The 22,326-nt window shown below is 37.6% G+C and overlaps 1 protein-coding gene across 5 annotated transcripts; it reads right to left on the bottom strand.

The window, feature by feature from the left end:
• Nucleotides 1-2,336: 2,336 nt before the first annotated feature.
• LOC139973100 (GDP-fucose protein O-fucosyltransferase 1-like) lies at nucleotides 2,337-21,527 on the bottom strand. 5 transcript variants are annotated; one of them, XM_071979506.1, is made up of 8 exons: nucleotides 21,350-21,527; nucleotides 15,054-15,393; nucleotides 12,739-12,839; nucleotides 10,342-10,516; nucleotides 8,499-8,631; nucleotides 7,703-7,898; nucleotides 6,998-7,228; nucleotides 2,337-4,706 (listed from the first exon to the last, which is right to left on the bottom strand). In XM_071979506.1, exons 2-8 carry the CDS (start codon nucleotides 15,361-15,363, stop codon nucleotides 4,542-4,544), a joined length of 1,311 nt encoding a protein of 436 aa, XP_071835607.1. In that variant the 5' UTR covers nucleotides 15,364-15,393; nucleotides 21,350-21,527; the 3' UTR covers nucleotides 2,337-4,541. The 5 variants fall into 5 exon arrangements, with proteins under 5 accessions (XP_071835607.1, XP_071835610.1, XP_071835609.1 ...); XM_071979509.1 differs by lacking the exon at nucleotides 21,350-21,527 and adding an exon at nucleotides 21,178-21,298; XM_071979508.1 differs by lacking the exon at nucleotides 21,350-21,527 and adding an exon at nucleotides 18,563-18,699.
• Nucleotides 21,528-22,326: the final 799 nt, after the last annotated feature.

The raw sequence follows: 22,326 nt of genomic DNA, 5'->3' as shown, positions 1-22,326 counted from the left end.
TCAGCAGATTTTGTTTCCTTTTTGAATTCTTTTACATGTTCTTTGACATATTATATCAGAATGACAAACATAGTGCTCTTGTACAATTTTTCCAATAGGATGACTCTTGTTTATTGTCCAATGTCTGGACTTTAATACATTTGACGAACTTAACTGAGGGACAATATAAACTTTCTTATTTTGTAAGACAGCCAGATGTATAGTGGGCCTAAAAACAAATATGGTTATCGCAGTGTATTAGCAGTGTAATAATTATTTATAGGAAGCGCGTATCACGTACGATTGCTAGCTTAGCTTCATAACAGGCTAATCGTGCAACAACTTTGGACGAATCATAGAAAGGATGAGAACGAACGTTGACGACGTTGTTTTGCATACGGTTCGTGACATTCCATAGAGTGCGGTTAGGTGTAGGCAATATGTATTTTATTACGCAGTGGCCAACTGTAGGCTTGTAATAGGCTATAGGCTAAATTTAGCTAATTGCATCTGCCAAACTAAGTAAGTGGTTGAATCAGTAGGCGTGCATGTTACTACGATTATAATCGAGTTAACGGAGCTGACGAGTATTCAAGATCAAAAGAGCACTGACAAAATACCATGCTAAAAAACAAGTTTTTAACATTTTTTCGACACTGAACTGAGGGGGGGGGGGAGCAGTTGCTCCCCCTGGCTACGTCCCTGGTACAGTACTATAGCTATTATATTCGTGGAATATACCAGGGATTTACAAGTATAGCTCTAAACGTGAAATTGTTCTAATGAATAATGGTATTAAATGATTATTTCCCGACTGATTTAGGTAGTAACCTATATCTTTATTGGAAAGACAGATGTAAATGAAATATTTTGTAAAGGAAACGGTGCTGCCGCCATGCAGCCAAACCCATGTATGGGAGTGAGGGGACGGTCTGGGGATCATCCCCGGAAAAAGAAATGAGACATAATTAAGATGATACATTAGGTCTTTATAAGTAGCTCCAATTAGAAAGTTGTGTTTGTACATAGTGTGCTTTTACACCCAATGTGCTTGTGCACTCAATGTACATGGCTTGATCAGTTTGTACTGTGAATAAGAGAACCATTGATCTGTATAAACGGACGTGTATCAACACCGTAACACATGTTAGACCTGTCAGCAAATGCTGGTGTGGAAAATTACTAATAGACGACTTCATCATTCAAAGGCTGTTTCAACTAATGACTGTATAGGAGTCTAAACAACTGTCCCTATGTTTGACTGGTCAGTATACCTCTTGTAATGATGGTTCAAATTGCAGATTTTTTTAAAGCGTTTTGCAGTTAAGTGCGTCATCCACTTTCTCTTAAAATGTGGACGAAATTACCAAACCTTTAGTGTAGTCTGGTTAGTCCAGTCAATCATTATGCATAGGCTTATGATTGTGTTTAGTATTTTCTGATTTGAAGTCCTCAGTAGCAACATGGTTATAAATGTAACACATGTAAAGAAATTATAACACATCAATTTTAACTGATGAAGGGGTACTCACCCTCACTAGCTTTAACTGATAAAGCCATGAGAATTGGGTGTTATAAATAATAAATTTAAAATTTCCCCGACTGATTAAGGGTAGAGGCCAGACCCTTCATGGTTTTTACAATGGAGGGGTTGAGGGGGGGGGGTGCCCTTGGTCATTGAAGTCGTCTCCTATGTAAGAGGTCAGGGTCCTCATATTTCCTTTTTTTATTAATTTGTCAAATGTTGCATTCTGAGACATATTAAAGGGTGTGAAGACTCGCGCAAAAAGAAACGTCTAATGTCGGTAATCTGACCTAGTTTCGAATGAGGTGTAACAAAAGTGTCGGACACCACCATGGATCCCAGAAAATACACACACAGCTTGTTACCGTCGGTAATTAGACACTAGTGCACAGTCAGTACATACAGCTGCGGTCAATACCCACAGCACAGTATACAACAATACAGCGATGGACATCTCAGGTCCAGCTAAAGATAACAAAGTATCACGTTACTGTCTGCATTTTGTAGCGACACAAACAAAATGTCACTGGCAAGTAACAGAAAGTTAACTTTTTCAGATGGCCGTACGCGGTTTGGGGCAAGTGTTCAATGCCTTTAAGAGTAAAGGTTAGGTCTACTATAGCCTTAATAGCTAAAAATTTTGCTAAAAATTACTTTGTGCGAGGTTGAAAAATAGGGGTGGGGTGAAGGGTACACCTGTAGTTCTGGTCCTAGTCTTCACCAGCAGAATGCAAAATTCCCTGACTGAACCATCTGATGATCGAAGATGGGGTAAGGGGGATATTATCTCCAATTTTGATGCTTACGAAAAAACAAACCCGGAACAGAAGAATCGATATGTACTTCAATTATTATTCACTTGAAAGACAAACTGGGAGGAAGGAACAGCTAAAACATCTAAAGTGGTTGCAGAATATCACTTGAAATGGCTTTTCTCCCCTACAATGTATGGTAACAAGATTGTATGCACTATACGTTTTATTATTAAAAATTACTTTTACTTATTATTAATTGTATTGAGACAATTGAGATGAAATAAGATGAGTATAAAATCAACGTTCCCCAACCCTCTGCCTCCCCTCCCCCCACCGACAGAATGTTACAAATCCTATTGCACAGTACATAAGTATACAACATATGTATACAGAAGTAATGTATAACTTTAACTGCTAAGGATAAGAAGCAAAGAAGAAAAATATGGCACCCATTTTTCAGCAAAGCACCCTCCGTTTGGTCAAAACTTTTCAAAGAGGAACATAAAAGTTTAGCCCCCCTCCCCTTCCCCCCTCGTCTTAACACACACTCTCACCAGTGCAAAAAATGGTGGTTGTTCACCTGATGGGGAACACAGCTCAAATAGGGGCACAGTTCATATAAAGTATCCATTGTGGGAATCAAGTTGGTCTCTTTTAACTGCTAGCATAATCAAATGGACACTGGAGAGGAATCTTAGACAAACCTATAGTGTGCTCTACTTGTGGATAATGGTTTCATACCCTATTAAATCAAACATTGACTTCATCACATTTCAAACAAAACTGAAATTTAAAACACTGCAAAAACACAGTATAATTACAAGTAAAGCTGTAAAAACGATAAAAACACTACAAATAAATGCTGCAAAAATATTAGATATCAATCTTGGTACCTCAAAGGAGAAAAGTGTGTTGAGATTTCATACTTCCACTTATGTCATGAAATACTTGAAAGAGACGTAAAGACACCTTAATAAAATGGCTCAAAGTAACTCAGAACTTTGAACATTGATCACATTAGTTTTGTTTTCCTCTCTTTTTCTTCTAGAATGGGACTATAAAGATTCTTCTCAAATAAAAAAAAAAGCTATTTAAAGCTAGCAATTTTACCTGTTAGTTTAATGGTTACAATGTATCATCAATTAAAATCAGGACTGCACAAATGTTATCAAAGGTATAATATCAAATATATAGAGTGATTTCAAGTGTTCTATATTAAAACTGATAGTGTACATAAATATATTACTTTATAAAAGTCATGAAAATATATTTAGTCCCTTACATGGTAAGAATGGAGCTTGCGTTTGGCTCAAAGATGGGAAAGAGAATCGATAAAGCCAAGGTTGAAATTTCAGGCTCAGACAATAAATGAAAAATATAAAATGTTGCCTCTTGTCTCAAGTAATGTCACAAACAATGACACATAATATTGCAATCAATAATATATTGTGTATACCTCAAACAGACTTTGGCTTCATACATAGATGAGTTATTGACATGTTTTGGTTACTTCACCAAATATTTAATGATGAAATAGGACTTTTTGAAAGAGGACTTTATGAAACATGACTTTATAAAACAGGACTTTTACAAAAGGTAATGGAAAGTTAGTAAAAACTGAAAAGTAACATAGCAACAACTTAAACAAACACATACGTTAAAATGGTAAGAGTTTGCAAATTTGAATGAACACTTGGTAGTTATTATAAAAAAATATAAAAATAAAAGGTCGCAAGTTCACAAACTGCTCTTCAGATAAAATCTTGTATTAAATGTATTAAACATTTAAGATAGATCTAGTAATCTTTACTTCTAGATTGTCTTACAGCAGCATATTCTGGTTGAACATTTTAAGAGCAACTCTTCAGAAAAAAAAAATAGTTAGACAAACCAACAAACATGACAAAGAAAATAAAAAGTATTTATCATAAAATGAACTGAGTACATATACGGATGAATGAAGACAATGAAAGACACATGGTGCCGATACAACATGTCCATTACTATAAACATTATAGAGACTGAATACATAAAACAGATGAATGAAGACATTGAAAGACACATGGTGCTGATCAAAGGTGTCCGTTAATATATACATTATAGAGAATGAATACATAAAACAGATGAATGAAGACATTGAAAGACACATGGTGCCGATACAACATGTCCATTACTATAAACATTATAGAGACTGAATACATAAAACAGATGAATGAAGACATCGAAAGACACATGGTGCAGATACAACATGTCCATTACTATATTCACTATAGAGAGTGTTATCAGACAGGATAACCCCAAAATGTGGACAAACGTCCTCGAGCATCTCGTTCCCGTTTGATGAATGATGTGAAGGTAGATATGCAGTTACCAATGAAGTAGTCCGCCTCGCCTAGCATGATCAGGTCTAGATGTGGACTTGTGGGGTTGTAATGATGTACAGTAACCTGCAGGAGAGGATGATACCAGTGGCATTAGGAAAGTTTGGCCATATTTCTTCTGAGGGGATGTTATGCAATAGCAAAGCAGAGTTGAGGAGGGCAAGGGGACAACCAACTATTGTCTGGACTTTGGCCTGCCCAAGGATGGCCAGATTTTTTTTTTTTTTTAATTTAGAAAATAGAATCTGCATGCCCTCTTGGAAAAGTTTTGGGCCATCATTAAAAGGAAGTCTAGCTATGCCTCTGTTGCTAGGGATGTATTAGGGGTCATATGGCATATTGTCACCCTGAAACCCATTCATAGGATGCAAACAAGTGTGAACCATTTCATGACTATATTGTGGTATTGAACTTACAATTAGGTAATTAATACACATTAATTAAAATAATTGAATTGGTAAAAAATTCAAATAAGAGATATTGCAAAGGAATATGAGAATGCTTCTACACAGCTCTTCAATAGAATTTGATACGAGTCATAGCTAAAACTTGGGAGCCTAGCCTTACTGCTACTATTAGGAAGAAGGATAACTTAAAACTTACAACTTAATGCAAAGAACTGACAAGAACAATTTTTTGTTAACCCTGACAGGTTAGAGCTTGAAAAAGGATGTTGTCATACATAATATGTAACTGTATTAATGCAGACAGTAACTATTAATTTGTGGTGGCACTCTGCTTAGAAAGTGTCGAAAGCGCCCCTACAGACCATTCTCGCCCTCCCCCCTGACCAATACCCATAGCTCCGCCACTGTTCCTGATCAACACTGTACACACCTTTAAAGAATACTACAGTCTATTCCAATGAGTGTTGACAATGAACTCCTCTGTATATTGTTGGTAAGCCCTGGTCTGTATGTAACCTGGCTATTGTGTTACACAGTGTGCATTCATGGAAAGCAGTTATGACAGTGATGCCCTTCAACCTGTGATTAACTGTGTTATGATTGGTAAACCACAACAGAGACATTTATAAACAACAAGTGTGGTAAACTGGTGTTATTGCAAACAATTTCACAGGTAGAAATCAAATAAAAAATGTTGATAGAAAACTAAGTCCCATGAATGATACCTGTCAGACACAATTACTAACTGCTCTTCCTAGGTGAGCTGCTGCAGAGCCAAGAAGCTTGTTTGGAGGCTGCTCATTTGACTTTTGATAGAAAACTAAGTCCCATGAATGAAACATGTCAGACACAATTACTGACTGCTCTACCTAGGTGAGTTGCTGTAGAGCCGAGAAGCTTGTTTGGAGGCAGCTCAATTGACTTGTTATAGAAAAAATAAGTCCCATGAATGATACCTGTCAGACACAATTACTGACTGCTCTAGGTAGGTGAGCTACTGTAGAATCAACATTGTATGGAGGCAGCTCAATTTACTTTTGCATAGTGACAAATTTGACGTATCTTCATGACACATACCATAAACAAAAGCCACTGCAGTTTGTCCGTGTGTACCAGAAACATACATTTGGTCAACTATGAATCTCTTAAAATTGGACCTCCTTCGCCAAGCAAACATTGTCAACAATTTTCAAACACATTTAATCGCTGGGAGGAGCAATAGGTCGACTGGCTTTTCAACTTGTGTGACCTTTCACCCCTTCTCCTTGCTGTCTTTCCTTGACTCCAATACCAACTGATGGTTCAAATGTCAACTTTAATTAAGGTAGGTTGATTGACTTATCTTGAGTTGATCTACCTTGTTTAAAATTTGACAAAATTTGTGTAATGAAACCTTGACATGGGCAACAACTGTCATGGAAATTGACAAAGTGATAGATGTGTTTTTTAAAATTTCAACACAAAATGGACCTTGCTCCTATTATTGGATGAGTTGAGTATACACATTGTCACTTAATAAAGCTACCTCAGGGGCGTCGGAAGCTATTTGGGATTGGTACGGCAGATAAGAGTGTGGCCATCTATCATAATTATCGGAAGACGTTTGGTAGGTCAAACTATGCTACGCGCCACCATGGTTGGCGCGTAGCGCAATGGAGAAAATTTTGACAAAATGACTCCCTGATTGCGGGAAATGGCACTTCCCAAGCTTGAAAACAAGACCCCTGCCATGCCAGAGTAGTCACATTTAGCCTACTTGCTGTCATCATTATTGAAAGTAATTGAAAAATATACCTCCCAGATTATTTTTTGCCATTTTTTGTTTTCTTAGTCCTACTTTTTTTTTTTTTTTGCGCCGTGAAGATTGGTCCGGCGTTCGCCGGACCTGCCGTACCGGCTCCGACGCCCCTGTACCTTCACTTGGCAAGCCGAAAGAGCTAACAAACTTACATTCAAGGCATGGAGAGTTTCTTTAAAGTCCTCCTTGTAAGGATTATCATCTGATGCAATGTAGAGATGTCTTAGGTCAAAGGTCATAATCGCTTCTTTGGTCAAGTCCAATATTTCCTGAACAGACGGATAGCACATTCCTTGAAAGATTCTACCGTGATTGGATGATTTGCACTGAGGTGAAGCAAAGTACATGCTGGAGACTCCAACAGCTGTTTGACAGACTCTGTCCTGTTATAGAAGAAATGAAATAGAAGACAAGAAATATTAAGGTCATGAACTAGAACAAATTTAAGGAGATTTACTTCATCCTAGAAAGATTCATTCAAAGCAGAAAGTCATATTTGTTATTCCGACATGAACCAGTTAATGATCTATTCAAGATTAGTTAGTGAATTCTTTACCACTGCATAGTTGTTCCTTTATTTTCTTCTTCTTGACTTGTGATCGCATTGACCAAAGTAAGAATTGGCAATGATATCAAATACATGAATGATAGACTAAGCACTAACTTCAGACATGCAAATGATGTATCTTCAAATAAGTTTCGAAGAGATGGTTGGCTAAACTATGTTCGAGATAAGAAGCACGGTGTCTTGTTGTAAGCCAATTTATTGCAAATCATTTAAGTTTGTTTAAGGAAATGAATAACTTGGCTTAAAAACAATTCAAATCTTGGTAATTTCTTATAGTTAAACTGATTACCCAATCTTCACCAACTCTAAGATGTATTCCAAGGTACTTCTCTCCTCCAAATAACATTTGCTTGACCTTATCTGCTTCTGCTAAAAGGGATGAATTCCATTTGATGTACTTTTGTATAAATTTGTTTCCTGGTAGTGATGGGAAACTTCCTGGTACATTATACATAGCAAGGACAGGATGCTCTGAGCTAGGGAACCTGCAGACCATAATAATTAAAATCATGGATTCATTCAGCTTTCAGGTTCAGTTAATAACTTAGAAATAAAATGCAAATTAACCAAGTAAAAACTAAAACAGTCTTCCATGGAGATATGATGAGAGAAAATAACAAATTGATTAGTAACAGTTCCCATCCAGTTGCTTGTCAACTTAAATGGCTGCCAAACTGATCACTGGCACAAAATGCCAACTAATTTGTTACTCTAAGTTACTCTAAGTTGTATATTGCTCAGCACTTGTTCTACTCTGCTAGTACTAGCCATGTAGCAAGGAATTTGCCAAGGGAGGGGCGAACCAGTAGGCAAAATATCAGAGCCGTAGATTTGGCATTGGAAACTATCTTAGAAGCATAGCGCCACCACGGGTTGGCGCGAAGCGTACAATAAAATTTTGGCCGAAAATGCCTCCCAGATCGCTGGAAATGGCACTTCCCAAGCCTTGCAAGTCGCATCTAAGCATTTTCTATTTGAAATTCCTAGCGATATCATAAAAACGTACAAACAAAATATGCTGGAGGGGGGGGGTGGGGAGGTCGCCCCCTTCATCCCCTTTGGCTATGCGCCTTGCTAGTACCAACCTCTCTATCCATTGCTTCCGCAACAATTTGACTTCACTTTCTAATGAGAGGTCCACTTCATCGATCAGGTCAAAGCTGATCACCCCATCGAAGTCAACGTTAAAGTAATCCCAGAAGGCTGAGTGCGGCAAACCTGTGATCAAGCATTTTTGAATTTGATTGATTTATTGTCCACAATCGGAAATAGGACTTACACAGGTCGTAAACGAACAAAGAAAAGAAAAAAGAAAAGCAATAGTAAAAGATATCAATAGACTGCGATACACATACAGTAATACAAACATATAGCAAGTCCTACGAATAAGAAACTTATCTTCTCACTTGTGAATTAAATATATGGATAGAATTAGGCAAAAATGAGTATCTGTAGCGGCCCCTCGAGTGTATGTGGTGGGCATAAATGCGGTTGTCATTGTAGTGCTCAAACAAAGGGTGTTGGGTCTTGCATGATATGCTTCAATTTATTGCAGACCCTCTCATGATACAAGTACTCTAACGATGGTAATTGAGCACCGATTACCTGATGAGCACCGTTGGCACCGATACAATTGAAAATGATGAAAGGCAACCATCTACTAGGGAGGGCATTGTGGTCAAGTGGTTAAGGCAGTGGACTTGTGATCTAAGGATAACAGGTTCGAGCCCTGGCCAGATCATTGCGCTGTGTCCTTGGGCAAGCACTTTATCTCCATTGCCTCTCTTTACCCAGGTGGGACTTATGGGGTGACTTGTAAATACAGTTGCGTGCGCCGGTTTGTGGCTGCACCCTATGAGAAGTCCCTCAGGGGGCATGTGGCTGTGGTGCACTGTGGTGCCCCAGGAGAGAATTGTGCACACTTTGGTGTGTAGGTGTGACAAGTAACCAATGACCAGGGTTAAAGCAGCATTTTGCGCCCTTTTCTATATTTCTCAACCTCACTGACTCCACTATGCCATAACGACATACATAACTAGCTTATCTATTTAAATCTTACTTCAAATGGTGGCATAAAGTCGAAAAATTTGCAACTTTCACTTTGTTTTTTTCCAAGATATTTTCCGTTGGGATCCCAATTAACCTCGCCTATAAAATGAATATTTAAACACTACGCACATCATTGACCAATACGTAATCCAACACCAAGCTTGATTTGTGTACAGTCTATATGGCAGTTGTACCAGGGAGTTCCGTAACAACTCCCTGGTTGTGCCAACGCAAAGTCTTGAATCTATTTTTAGCAACGGCTCATAACTAAACCTGCATCTCTGATTGGTTGAATTCAAACTAGTGGGTTTGGGGTACTGTATGATTAATTTTAAATGTGGAATTTTGTCGTGGATACTTTTCTCATTCTTTGCAAATATCCTTAATTACTCGCCAATTAACGATGTTGGCAGGGAAAAACTTGGCTGATATCTTAGTTTGCTGTTTTGTGATTGATATATGTGAAAAACTCGATGGACATGTCCAAAAAATAGAAAACGGCAACCAAATGCAAAATGCTGCTTTAAGTACAGCACATCGAGACTTTATTGTAAGTTGCGCTATATATAAGAACTGTTAATTATTATGATTATGATTATTTTCTCTTTGCTGTTCCATTGTTCCATGTTCAGCATTCCTTGTAGAGCTAACCCCAGGGACAGCCTTACAGTTGAATATTAGTCTGGAGAGGCGTTGAAGTCCGATGGAAGTTCAGGAATGCGACACATTCCAAATTGCATAATTAAAATATAACATAAATGATTCCAACAACTTTGCTGATCCTATCGCTTTATATGTTCCTTAACAAACAATCTTACTTTGTTACATCTAACAACAGTAAGTAACCAATCTCATATTTCCAAATCTCAATTTACTGACCATATTTCATTCGACACCTGTTGTTGTCTACTACGTAGTCCCGACAGTAACCATTTCTTCTTCCGGCCGGCCAGTAACTCTCACCGTAGTGTTGCATAAAGTCTTCACCTTTGATGACCCTATGAAATTCTAGAATCGGATCTACCTGAAACCAGTCTGTAAACGTGGTGAATGTCTGTAGGCACATATAAAATATTGATGTACAGTGATTAAACCTTGTCATAAGTCATTCCACTATTGGTCATTTTTCAACTGAATTGAAATGTACTTGCTGTACATTATGATCCAGGTGACGAGAAATCGTCACAGTGTGTGAGTCTATAGCAGTGAAATTAGTTAAATAAATAATGAATTAACAGAAAAGTAAACGGTAGATATAATCGCCTTATTGTGATGGTGAATGGGGAATCAGGGAAGCTTAGGGGGACAGAAGATGAGTTGTGAATATTGTGCTTTAACAGAGATGAGTGTATAAAAGTAAGTTGGCCTGACGTTTCGATCCTGGCAGGATCTTCTTCAACGGCTTAATGACAAGTAACAGTAACAGAAGGGACAAAAACATGCACAGAATACAGACAGGTTTAATGAGCATGGTGAACACAAAGAGATAGATGTAAGGGGATTAGTAGACAAGGGATGGAGAGAAGAGAGAAAGAAACCAGCAGGGGAAGAGGAGAGCCTGTTGATTGTATCGTGAGACTTGTTAAACACAACCCACGTTCATGCTGTGGTGTCATAACCACTGGTACAAACTTAGGGTGCATTTGGGTTTAGGACTAAATTCAAGTCAACACAATGAATCAATGATGCTACAAAATTAATCTGTCTAAAATCAACTCCAGTGCTGGTTTCTTGCCTTCTGTACACGTCAATTATTTTCCCACTAGCTGCAACTATCAGCAGTACAGGTACTGTACATGGTACATCTCCATGCATGATGACCTCCAGTACATTATAATAAAATAGAGAGTACAGTAGGTGTCAACCAGCCTGACAGCTTGATTGGTCACAAGTGCTTTGTCAATGTGAGGTGACACTGTACCGTGAAAGGACAATGCATTGTTGACACTATTGTAATTAGAACTTGACAGTTTACTTGTCAACTTCCATTGTTTCATGAGGGCAGTAGGTACTGTAGCCTGAGGTCACTGCCATGGCAGGCAGACTGCAGTACTGCAAACGACTTTGTCCTATTGAAAAAGTTATGATTGTAAACTGATATGAGTGTGAACTTTTGGCATTTCATATTGAAATTATTGTGGCAGCTATAGAGCCTCCATGGAAGCTGAAATTTTTAATGTAAGTTACATGAATAACGTAGGATTAATTACTGCAATAATTAGCTACAGCACTTTGCAATCAATGAACATGCAAATAAGTGAATGTGATATAAATTAGTGAATGCGATGCAAATCAGTGAATGCCATGCAAATTAGTGAATGCGATGCAAATTAGTATGCGATGCAAATAAGTGAAGAAACATAGCGGAGATAATGGCAAGATAATTTAGGTTGAATTTGAAAGACCTCTTCTGGATCTTCTACCGTTTGTGAAATAGTTTCTTCTTTATATAGTTGTACAGTACAGCCTACTGTTACAATAATTGTGGTTGGCCTGACGTTTCGATCCGTTTCGTTTCGAGGAAGATCCTGCTAGGATCGAAACGTCAGGCCAACTTACTTTTACACATTCTCTTACACGTCAGGCTCTCTAGTACATTAGCAGTTTGCTAACAGTTTTATTATATTTTAACACTTGTGGTTAATAACATCAAGAGATAAATGCTACTAAAATATATTTTTTTTGTAAATGCTGATACTACTATACTCACTAAACCAATGCGGTGTATTCATTTTTATCTGACAAATTATGCAGTAGACACTATAGGATAGTCTAATACATACCAACATCATACTACTGTATATTTAACCCGTTCTGTTTTAAGCCTAAGTTGAGGACAAACAGTTTGTTAACTTTATGACATCTATCATTTTCACTATATTGTGATGCTGCACTACTACTACTACTACTGCTACAACTGCTGCTGCTGCTGCTACTACTACTGCTACTGCTACTGCTATTACTACGTACTGCTACTACTACTACTACTACTACTACTACTGCTACTACTACTGCTACTGCTACTACTGCTGCTACTACTACTGCTACTGCTACTACTACGTACTGCTACTACTACGTACTGCTACTACTACTACTACTGCTACTACTACTGCTACTACTACTACTGCTGCTGCTACTACTACTACTGCTACTGCTACTACTACTGCTGCTACTACTGCTACTGCTACTGCTGCTGCTGCTACTACTGCTACTGCTACTACTACTACTACTACTACTACTACTACTACTACTACTACTACTACTACTACTACTTACTGATAGATCTTCCCGCAGAGGTGGCAAAATCAGAGTCCTGTTAAGCATCTTGGCAAATGACAAACCACCTATCATTTGTTCCATCTGGTTCCCAAATCTACCTGAAGGATATCATTTAGCAGAATTTACTAATATAAAGAACATGCATAAAAAATGATAGAAATATACTTGTGCAAGACATATTTTTCATCCCTCATGACAACCACAAAGTCTTCTAATTTCCTTTAAGTTTCAAAGCCCATTTTTATAGGAACCTTTTCAAAGGAATAATCATGTGAAAAGTCATGTTTTTTCTTCCTAGCACTGTAGATAGAGATATACAGTATATATCAGGAAACTTCATTGTCTAGACCATACAGTTAATGGGCGTAGGAAGGTACTTTTGAGTGGGGGGGGGGGGGGGCTGAAGATCGATGGCCGACCTGGGGGAGGGGTATAAGGGGAGGGGGAACCCCCTCCCCTTTGGAATTTTTTGCATTTCCAGGTGACCTCAGATGCAATTTGGTGCAATATAGCACACTTCAACACCCACTCCGTTTTGTAAACTTAATTTTGTATTTTCACCTGGCCTGAGATGCAATTTGGTGCTCCAAATGAGATTTTTTTTCTCATTTGGAAATGAAAAAGGGGTTTTCTGACTTGCCAAGTGGGGGGCGGAATGATACTTCCGCCCCTCCACATTTTTCACTGGGGGGGCTGGCGCCCCCCCAGCCCCCCCGGTTCCTACGCCCTTGATACAGTTGTTTCCCTGTGTCTTTAGCATGCTGACTTCCATCAGTTACTGTAAGATGCCTACAGAAGTTGTCACCCAATCCATGTAATCATTACAGATAGACACAGGCTTAGAGTAATCAAGCCTTAGATATATGTGATTATAAAATAAAATGTCAGTGGTGCAACCGCTTTACCATTCCTGCTCTAGGGAACTGCCTGCACCTACGATATTGTCTGTCCCGTCCTACCAGCATCTGTTCACTTTTCTAAGGGATTCATGTTGAAGGTACATAGGGGGTTGAATTAATATTGTATAGGCACCCCATTTATCACCACTGTAGTGCAAACATTATGAATAAATTTGTGTTTACAGAACCAGTGCCTGAAACCCGGTTTCCACATTTGGCAAACCAGAAAGTACAAACAGCAGAGAAGAATCATTCCCACAACACTGCACAGCAGTAATTTGAAAAGGTCAAATGAATTTGGTTCCTAGTCACAGGCTTTTGGAACTATAAACCGTTACTGGTTTTGTGTAGCTTGCACACATTATAATTACTGTACTCCAGGTCATCCCCCAGCTATGTTGATCTAACACAGTTCTGTAGACAACCTGACTTGCCACACCCTATTGTACCTGTAAGCTCACATACATGTAGTAGGTATGAAATCAGGACTTCAATTACAATCACTGTGTCGCTTAAATTGAGGGAAAAATCACTTGATTTATGTTCCATGAAAGGTAAATGTCTCTACTCCATTCAACCCTCATTAAATCCATGTATACTAGTTAGTCGATCATGACCAAGGGATGCACAAAGATATATCACTGCTTCACCTACATCTAGACCAGCATACTGGACTACTGCATGTACGATACCAGTCATGGAGCCTCATATACATACTGTAGGCTGCATGTCTCAAGATTCGACACACAGCTAACGACCAAGGGATGCACATAGTGCTTCACCTACACATCTAGACCAACATACTGGACTTCTGCATGTATGGTACCATGGTCATGGAGCCTCATACTGTAGGTTGTACAGTATGTCTCGAGATTCAACACACAGCTAACGACCAAGGGATGCACATAGATATATCAGTGCTTCACCTATACATCTAGACCAGCATACTGGACTACTGCATGTACGGTACCAGTCATGGAGCCTCATATATATACTGTAGACTGCATGTCTCAAGATTCAACATACAGCAATCGACCAAGGGATGCACATAGATATGTCAGTGCTTCACCTACATAGCTATAGACCCAGCATAGTTGACTACTGCATGTATGGTACCAGTCATGGAGCCTGATATACACACATACTGTAGGCTGCAGGAGATAGGACTAGATTCAACACACAGCTGATCATTTAATATCGGCAGAGATTCATATTTACAGTATGAGTTCTCACATGTAGTCTTAAAGTATACAGAAGATAAATATATACATTAATTTTAAGGAAAGAATAATGGAATTTTAAGCTTACCCATACATGGACAAAATATGATACATCATTGGTATCCAGGGGTGGAATTCTATATAGACTGCATTAATAATTTTAAGGAAAGAAGTAATGGAATTTTAAGCTTACCCATACATGGACAAAATATGATATAACCATTGGTATCCAGTGGTGGAATTCCTTTGGTAGCTCCTACTTTAAGTGTTTGCAAACCACTCTGTGATTTAATGTCGTCGTGCTGTATGAGTATGTCCTCACCACCATTGGCTACATCTTGCTTGGATTGTATGTGTTTGGTATTGATTTCAGCAAACTCAGATCGGACTAAAACGTGCGACTGAGATACAAGAAGGACTAACAAGAAGCCTAGACTGTTAGGTTTGAGTTTCAGTATATGCCTTGGGAGTGAATATGAATGGTGATATTGGACATAAGACATGGTGTCTACTTCAGGAATATGGAAACTTATCTGAAAAATAAAAGAGAGGTATGGAAGCTGATCACAATCATTAAACAGAGACTGAAGGCTTACAGGTTACAGGATTGCGGGTGCATTGCAAAAATGTTACCAGAAAATACTGTACAGTAGGTCAGCTCTAGGTAATATAATTAGGAAAGTGCTAATATTTATTGGAGACGGGTAAGAGATAGGAAGTAAATCAGCAGTACGATTGTCTCCATTTTGCCGAACGGTAGATTGAAGTGCTTGTGTACCATGTTTACTTCACAAGTAAGCATGCCATCGACACAAAAACAGATCAATTCAAGTAATCGACTCAAATACTCTGAAAATTCAAATGATCAGTAAATTAGTCCACCAGGAATTTTCCTACATACTACATGCTAAATACTGTATGAAGTTTCATGCATTAAAACAATATTGTACAGGAAATGTTATGCAACAGAGAGTGTAAAATTATTTTACTGTATCTTGGGCACAATACTACAGACTGCATGTACAGACATATAAGTATCATTGTGAAGTGATATCGATATTAGCATAGAGTATTTGTAATTGTTGTTCATCCGGGCTGGCATATTATACCACATGAATTACAGCGTATTATAAATAGAAAAAATACCTCCATTTCAACTCAACTAGAATTGGATTATTCTTAGTGTAGATAAAGAAGTCCTCTTTTTCAAACAAAATAAAGCTTAACCATAAACTTCTTCAATTTATTTGACACATACTGTACAGTAAAACTGATGTATACAGTGCTACCTTCTATGGTATACTCTACCTACAGTATTTCACTGTACTTGTCAAATAGTTTTAATGCTCAGTTTTGTAACTAAAATTCTTAAAATTTATGTACTTTAATATTTGTTTTTTTATTCAACATTAAAATCTGACATGAACTACAAAGCTGCTATCATTCTTTTTTTTTGTGCTCCTAAACTAATCCATAACCTTGGAAATTTGCAATGTTAAGAACTGTTTGATGGGACATTAGTTCATATTTTTAAAATATGATCAAGTAACTTCATCAAAGTTTGTTCTAGATTGGGGGGTTTGCATTATGCATCAGTCTACTGTATACACAAAAAGAGAGTTTCATGCATTATCCAAGTGTACAATATGACATCACAGATTAATTATGCAACATTGCATAATTAATATATGTCTAAAAACATAAAATTGGAACAATTTTTTTTTTAATCTGATTGGATGGGGCTACACACAATGATGTAAACTCCTTTTTTTGTGAGCTCTGTAAGTACTTTTTAAAAAAAATCTTAGTCTGAGTTAACCCCTTGATGATATCTTATAACCATAGGGCATAATTTTTACATAACTTGCAGAGGTTCAAAATTTATTTGGATATGAAAGGCAGTTTTGGTAACAACAAATTAAGAAACATATTTACCCATGGAGGCAACACTCTCTGGCAGTTGGGGTAGATCCAAAAGGTGGGGGTAACCTGTGATGACCCAGAGGAGGGTCAAGGGTCGCAGTGCTTCTATGTTACCAGCTATTAGGCCAGGTAGATGGGAAGGTGCAATTTAGTAGAGTTGAGAGAGGCCGAGCGCAGTGAATTGTGAAATATTGCATTTTGTTCAACACAATCCAAACAATTTGTTTTTGATACTTTAAATATTTTCCTAATAATCTTGAACCCAATATTCACAGGTCTCTCTTTTGTAGTTTGTAGGCTTTCATACTGCACTCTGCAAACTTAACCCTGCATTCTACAGCACTGATTAAATTATGCTATTTTCTGTTCATGATTGTGAAAGGACTTTAGAAATTTCAATAAGTAAAGTGTGGACACTAGACAAGTACTGTACTGAACACATCACTTTTGTAATGTATATAAAGATATTTTTTAAGATTAGCCTTCCACGAAAGAACCTGGGAACGAAAAACCAAACGACTGATCTGCTCTCGACCCCAGTCCCCTTGCATCCAGGCTGTCACTGTGTGATCAAAGTTAGGCATATATACTTAAAGGTATAGGCCCCAAATTATAGCACGCTATAATTGCTAGAAGTTTTCAAAAAGTATTTTCCTGGAGGTCTTTACTCTTCAAATTGTTCTCAGATATTGTTAAGGAACACACAAGATGACTGAATATCCCAGTGAGGAAAACTTCCTCAAAGGTTGTAATGAAAACATGCAGAACTTTTAAGAATTTTGACCAAGGTGACCATATTTGAATATCAAGCATATTTGGGGCCAATACAGCATACCATTAAATGCTAATAAATACTGTGTTTAACTGCATGTGCACTGTACATACAGTATAAACTGTATTACAATTCAGGTATACAAGCACAGCTATAGATCAAATACAACTGTACACTTGCAATAGATAACAATTTAAGATGTATATATACTTCAGATTGAGTAACTCACTGTAACTTCTACGGGTAATTTGGGTCTTATTGTAGTCTTAAAGCAAAAAGAAAAGAGCTCAATTAAAAACTTGGCTTGGCTCGCAGAATAAGTCTTAGCCAAGTAAGTACTGTACTACAGTACAATATCAAAGGAACCTCTTCTATTGTACATACAAGGTATATGTATGCACGGTCATCAAACAGGTCCTGGATAGCTCAGTTGGGCCTACACATACACAGGATTTCTGAGGTCAATGGATTTGTGTTCCATTCTAGTCACTCACTTATTCCTAGTTTGCTCAGATGTCAAAATAAAGCCAAATCATTCAAAGTTTTACTTTACTTTGAGGCATTTATACAGTCATTGTACGCAAACATATACATGTTTGATGCCAGATGAGTTTCTTGGAATATATAAATACATAAACCTATAAACAATGTATAATATGCGCATTAAGCATTACTGCCTTTGTACGCATGAACCGTGACTTTGCTCTGAATTAGCATGATGTGCATATGATGCATGTGTTACATGTAATAAAAGTGCTACGTTATGTATACATGTTTGAACTGTGTAGAATAGTTCTTGGGAAATTACAAACCCATATCGATTCATATATACTGTCCCCATGACTGTTTAGAATTCATTTCTGATTTGAAAGGAAAATGCAAATATAGTTAAATATAAATAAAACTCCCCAAATCAGTTTTCTTATTATTTTATGAACTATTGTCACCAACAAAGTTAATTAAAAGACAGTTGGTCCCCACAACCAATAAGGCTGTAAATTTTTTACCTGTCCTGCTTATATATGAACCAATCCCGTGCTGCACAGGTCCACAGAGATAAGAGTCAAATTCTCCTGTATATCTGGTCAAAATAACAGCATCATTAACCAAGCAAGACATACTTATTTAGTCTTATTTTGTTAACAATTTAACACAACTTTTTATAAGAGGCTAGAAAAGGGTGAGCCCCTTAATGAGCCAAGCCTCTGTTCACTACTGTGATTTTTAAATCTGTTTTTCATGATATGCTTCATTGGAGCAAAGCTGAGAGCTTACCCATTCAAAGATTTAGCAATCAGTTCTCAAGGAAAGGTATTTGCTGACAAGGCCCTTTTGTTACTCTCTATTAGAAGTGTATTTAAGTCGGTGGGTGTGTGTGTGTACATGGTTGAGTAAGTAAGGAGAAAAAACAGCCTAGTTACCCCAAGAAGTGCAAGTAAGCAGAAATACATTTTACTGGCCTTTAATTCTTTGTTGCGCTGATACAAAGACATTGTACTGTACTTGCAAATAGTCCTCTACTCATTTGAGATGACAAAATCTTGTTGGGAAGACCGAGATAGCTAGGCTTTGGAGGTTGTCCAATTGAAGGACTATCAGTTAGTTAGTTTTTTTTTCACATTCAGATTGCATTGTAAATATATGATATAGTTTTATGATATTGGTATCTCCGGCATGGCCAATGTTGATGTTGTTTTCAACAACCTAAACATCGCTTCTACAGTGTATACATGGTCATAGATATTTTGCTATATGTTTCTTCGGACAACCAAAGTTGCTCTGAAATCCGTAAACCGAAAAGTAATACCTGTTTGTCCAAGGGACAACCAGACAAAAACAAAATCCTAAAAGCAAAATGCACTGAAAAGACTTCAGAAAATCTGGCTTTGATTTGATTTATTTGATTTTCCACAGATAAGGTCTTTAGGTCTCTCAATTCAGAATTCCTTTGCATGCTCTCAAAAGGTAAATGTTAATGAGGTCTAAAAGTAATGTAGGCCTACTTAAAACACTACATGTATGTATTAGTAAAGGCTTCATAATTGAGCAGCAGGCAACCTAAACTTTTTGCAGTCAAGCAGTTACATATTTGATGAGTTACACATATGAGCCCAGCTGATCAAATTGTGTTTTTTTTCTGGCTTTTAATCACACCTTTAACCCCCCCCCTTTTGCACTTTTTTTTTGGGCATTTGGAAATCTTACTCCCTAAAAATAACCAAAATTACCTCAATATAATACCACTAGTCTCTGTGACCTGAGTCTTGTCAGAGCTTAGAGGTTCAGAGCAAAGCAAACAGCATCCAAAGACAATGGATGTATACTTAGGACTACACTACAGTTAGCTAAATCGACGTGTCAATTTAGGGGTATGAAAGAACGTGACACGGCAGACATTTTGTGGTCAAATTCTGCTGAATTGTACGCATTGCGTAGGTACAGAACAATAAACATTTTGAGATCATAACATTTCTGAGGAACTACACATATGAGAAAAGAGTACAGTTGAGTGATTTCGAAGTTTCGTTGATACATATATATCGTTAATCAAATCCTTAAGTGTGTCAATTATGAGCCCACCATGCTACTACACACACAGAACATGTACAAGTACTGTACATGCTGTTCATCATACATCATGTGACTTCAGCATATAAATATGGGAAAACAAAAACCTTTGCTACAGTACATCATTTCTCGGCAAAACTTAGTTCAGTTTACATATAATGGACTATTGACTTTGCACTTCACTGGGACACAATCAACTCTCATAGGAAACATAATTTTTTGCAGCTGGATTTACTGTTGCTGACTGAAGTCATGCATGTGCAATGATTGTTTTGTTGTGTATAAGATTGTAGCCTTATGATGGGAGTGTATGTGCAAAAGCAGATCTCAATGTGCTAATTACACACCAGATGGTTATCATGAGTAAGAGTTTGGTAAATATAGATCAGGGACGGCCCTGTTGATCCACAGCGAAAATTTTAACCGATCAATGTGCCGCATTACAAAATGACATGAACCAATGGAAATATTACATTATAAGCCTATATGAAAAATATTACAGAAAGTTCCAAATACATTATATGTGAATCAATCTGTTATGCTGAAATATCCAATAACCAGTAGGCTGTGGCATATGTATGTACTGTACAAACTTCCCAAAGTAGGCCTAGCTATACATAAACCAAGGCCTACTTCATACAGTATCTAGGTTAATCAAGCACTCAGATTTGCAGTGAGGTTAATCCAGTGTTTCTTTTTCTAGGCCCAGGGAACTTAAATGCAGGCCACGGGAAATGCGGACAAAGTAGGTCTATGGTTCTGAAATTGGTCCTCAAGCAAAATGCATACAGCCTGCACACTATTTTAGAATGACTCATGAGAATGTAAGCTGCAAATTTGAAAAAGAGGTCACATTAATTGAAAAATAATTGTTGTATTCTTCTTTAGATTGTGATTTATTGTCTAGTGAAGTTTTAGAACCAGCCTAGGACTAAAGTACAGTACATATGGCCTACAGCATTTTCGTCCAAACCATAACAAGTTTGTCCTAACTCCCAAGCCTACAACAAGCCTAAATGAAAGTCATAAGTTGTCTAGACCTAACGTACGGTACCTTACAAATAATACAAGTGAACAGGTAGAAGGCATAAAGTATTAACGTTGTCACGTACAGTAGGCCAATGACCGGAACAAAAGTTATCTTAAAACAGACAATAACTTAGCCTTAACGTTGGGAATAAGTTAGTACTCGTAGAGTTAGCCAATTAGTTGTCAAGGCAACTTACTTCCACGGATACTTTTCTTCTGTTGAATCAAGTTTTATAACAGATCTAGCTGTGGGATTCGATGTGAATCGACTAGCGACGACTGCAGAACTGGTCTTACATCATTTTACTGTTTGTACTGTATGGGTCGGTGTGGATTCGGTAAAGAATTAGTTTTTCGTGTCATTGGTCATATACAATAAAATCCATATATACGTTGACATTGATTGTACACGCCGGTGTATGCCGGTGTAAACAGTGGACTTGCCATAGTCGTTTTTCTCTAGTTTAATAATGAAACCACAATGAGGAATCCACATGTAGGGTAGATTGGGGTTGGGGTTGGGGAGGATCCTAGCTCCCAAGGATTAACATTTTCGTTTCACATCCTCAGATAGAATGCATATAGTTAGTTTCTCATGACGGCAAAAAGCAACACTGTCCCGGCAGGCCTGTAGCCAGGATTTTTTACACGGAGGGGCACCATAGTATGAAGGGGGGGGGGGCAAATAATTTTATGAGAAAATAAATATAACGCATTATTGTGCTCGAGAACGAGTCGCATATAATATCATGCAGTTGCAGTTACACATGCAACGATTGCTCTTGTATTTATATCAGCAAACATCATTGCATGGAAAATGGTTGAGAATATTGTCCTCTGTACTTTTTATTGTACTGTCACAAGCCTGACCAAAAATTAATCGTTGACATTTCCTAAAGTAAATTTTTATCTCGGAAAAAAATGCGTATAGTAAAAAAAAAAAAACATGCAATGCATGCATATGAGATGCATTCAGAATATGCATTCTTAAGCAACTGACAGTCGGATTCAGCATTAAATAAAAAAGCAAATCACTTTCTTTCTTTCTTTTGCTCGACCCTACGGACCTTTTCTATAATGAGTGCCTCATGAAACATTTCTGTAGGACCTACGATTTAATATTTAAATGAGAGTAATACACAATTTTAAGAGGTCCGATGCATACTTTGTTTCT

The sequence above is a fragment of the Apostichopus japonicus genome, chromosome 9 (genome assembly GCF_037975245.1).
Source record: "Apostichopus japonicus isolate 1M-3 chromosome 9, ASM3797524v1, whole genome shotgun sequence".
Classification (NCBI taxonomy): Eukaryota; Metazoa; Echinodermata; class Holothuroidea; order Aspidochirotida; family Stichopodidae; genus Apostichopus; species Apostichopus japonicus.
The sequence above is the reverse complement of the archived record's forward strand: the minus strand, read 5'-3'. Positions and strand labels throughout refer to the sequence as shown.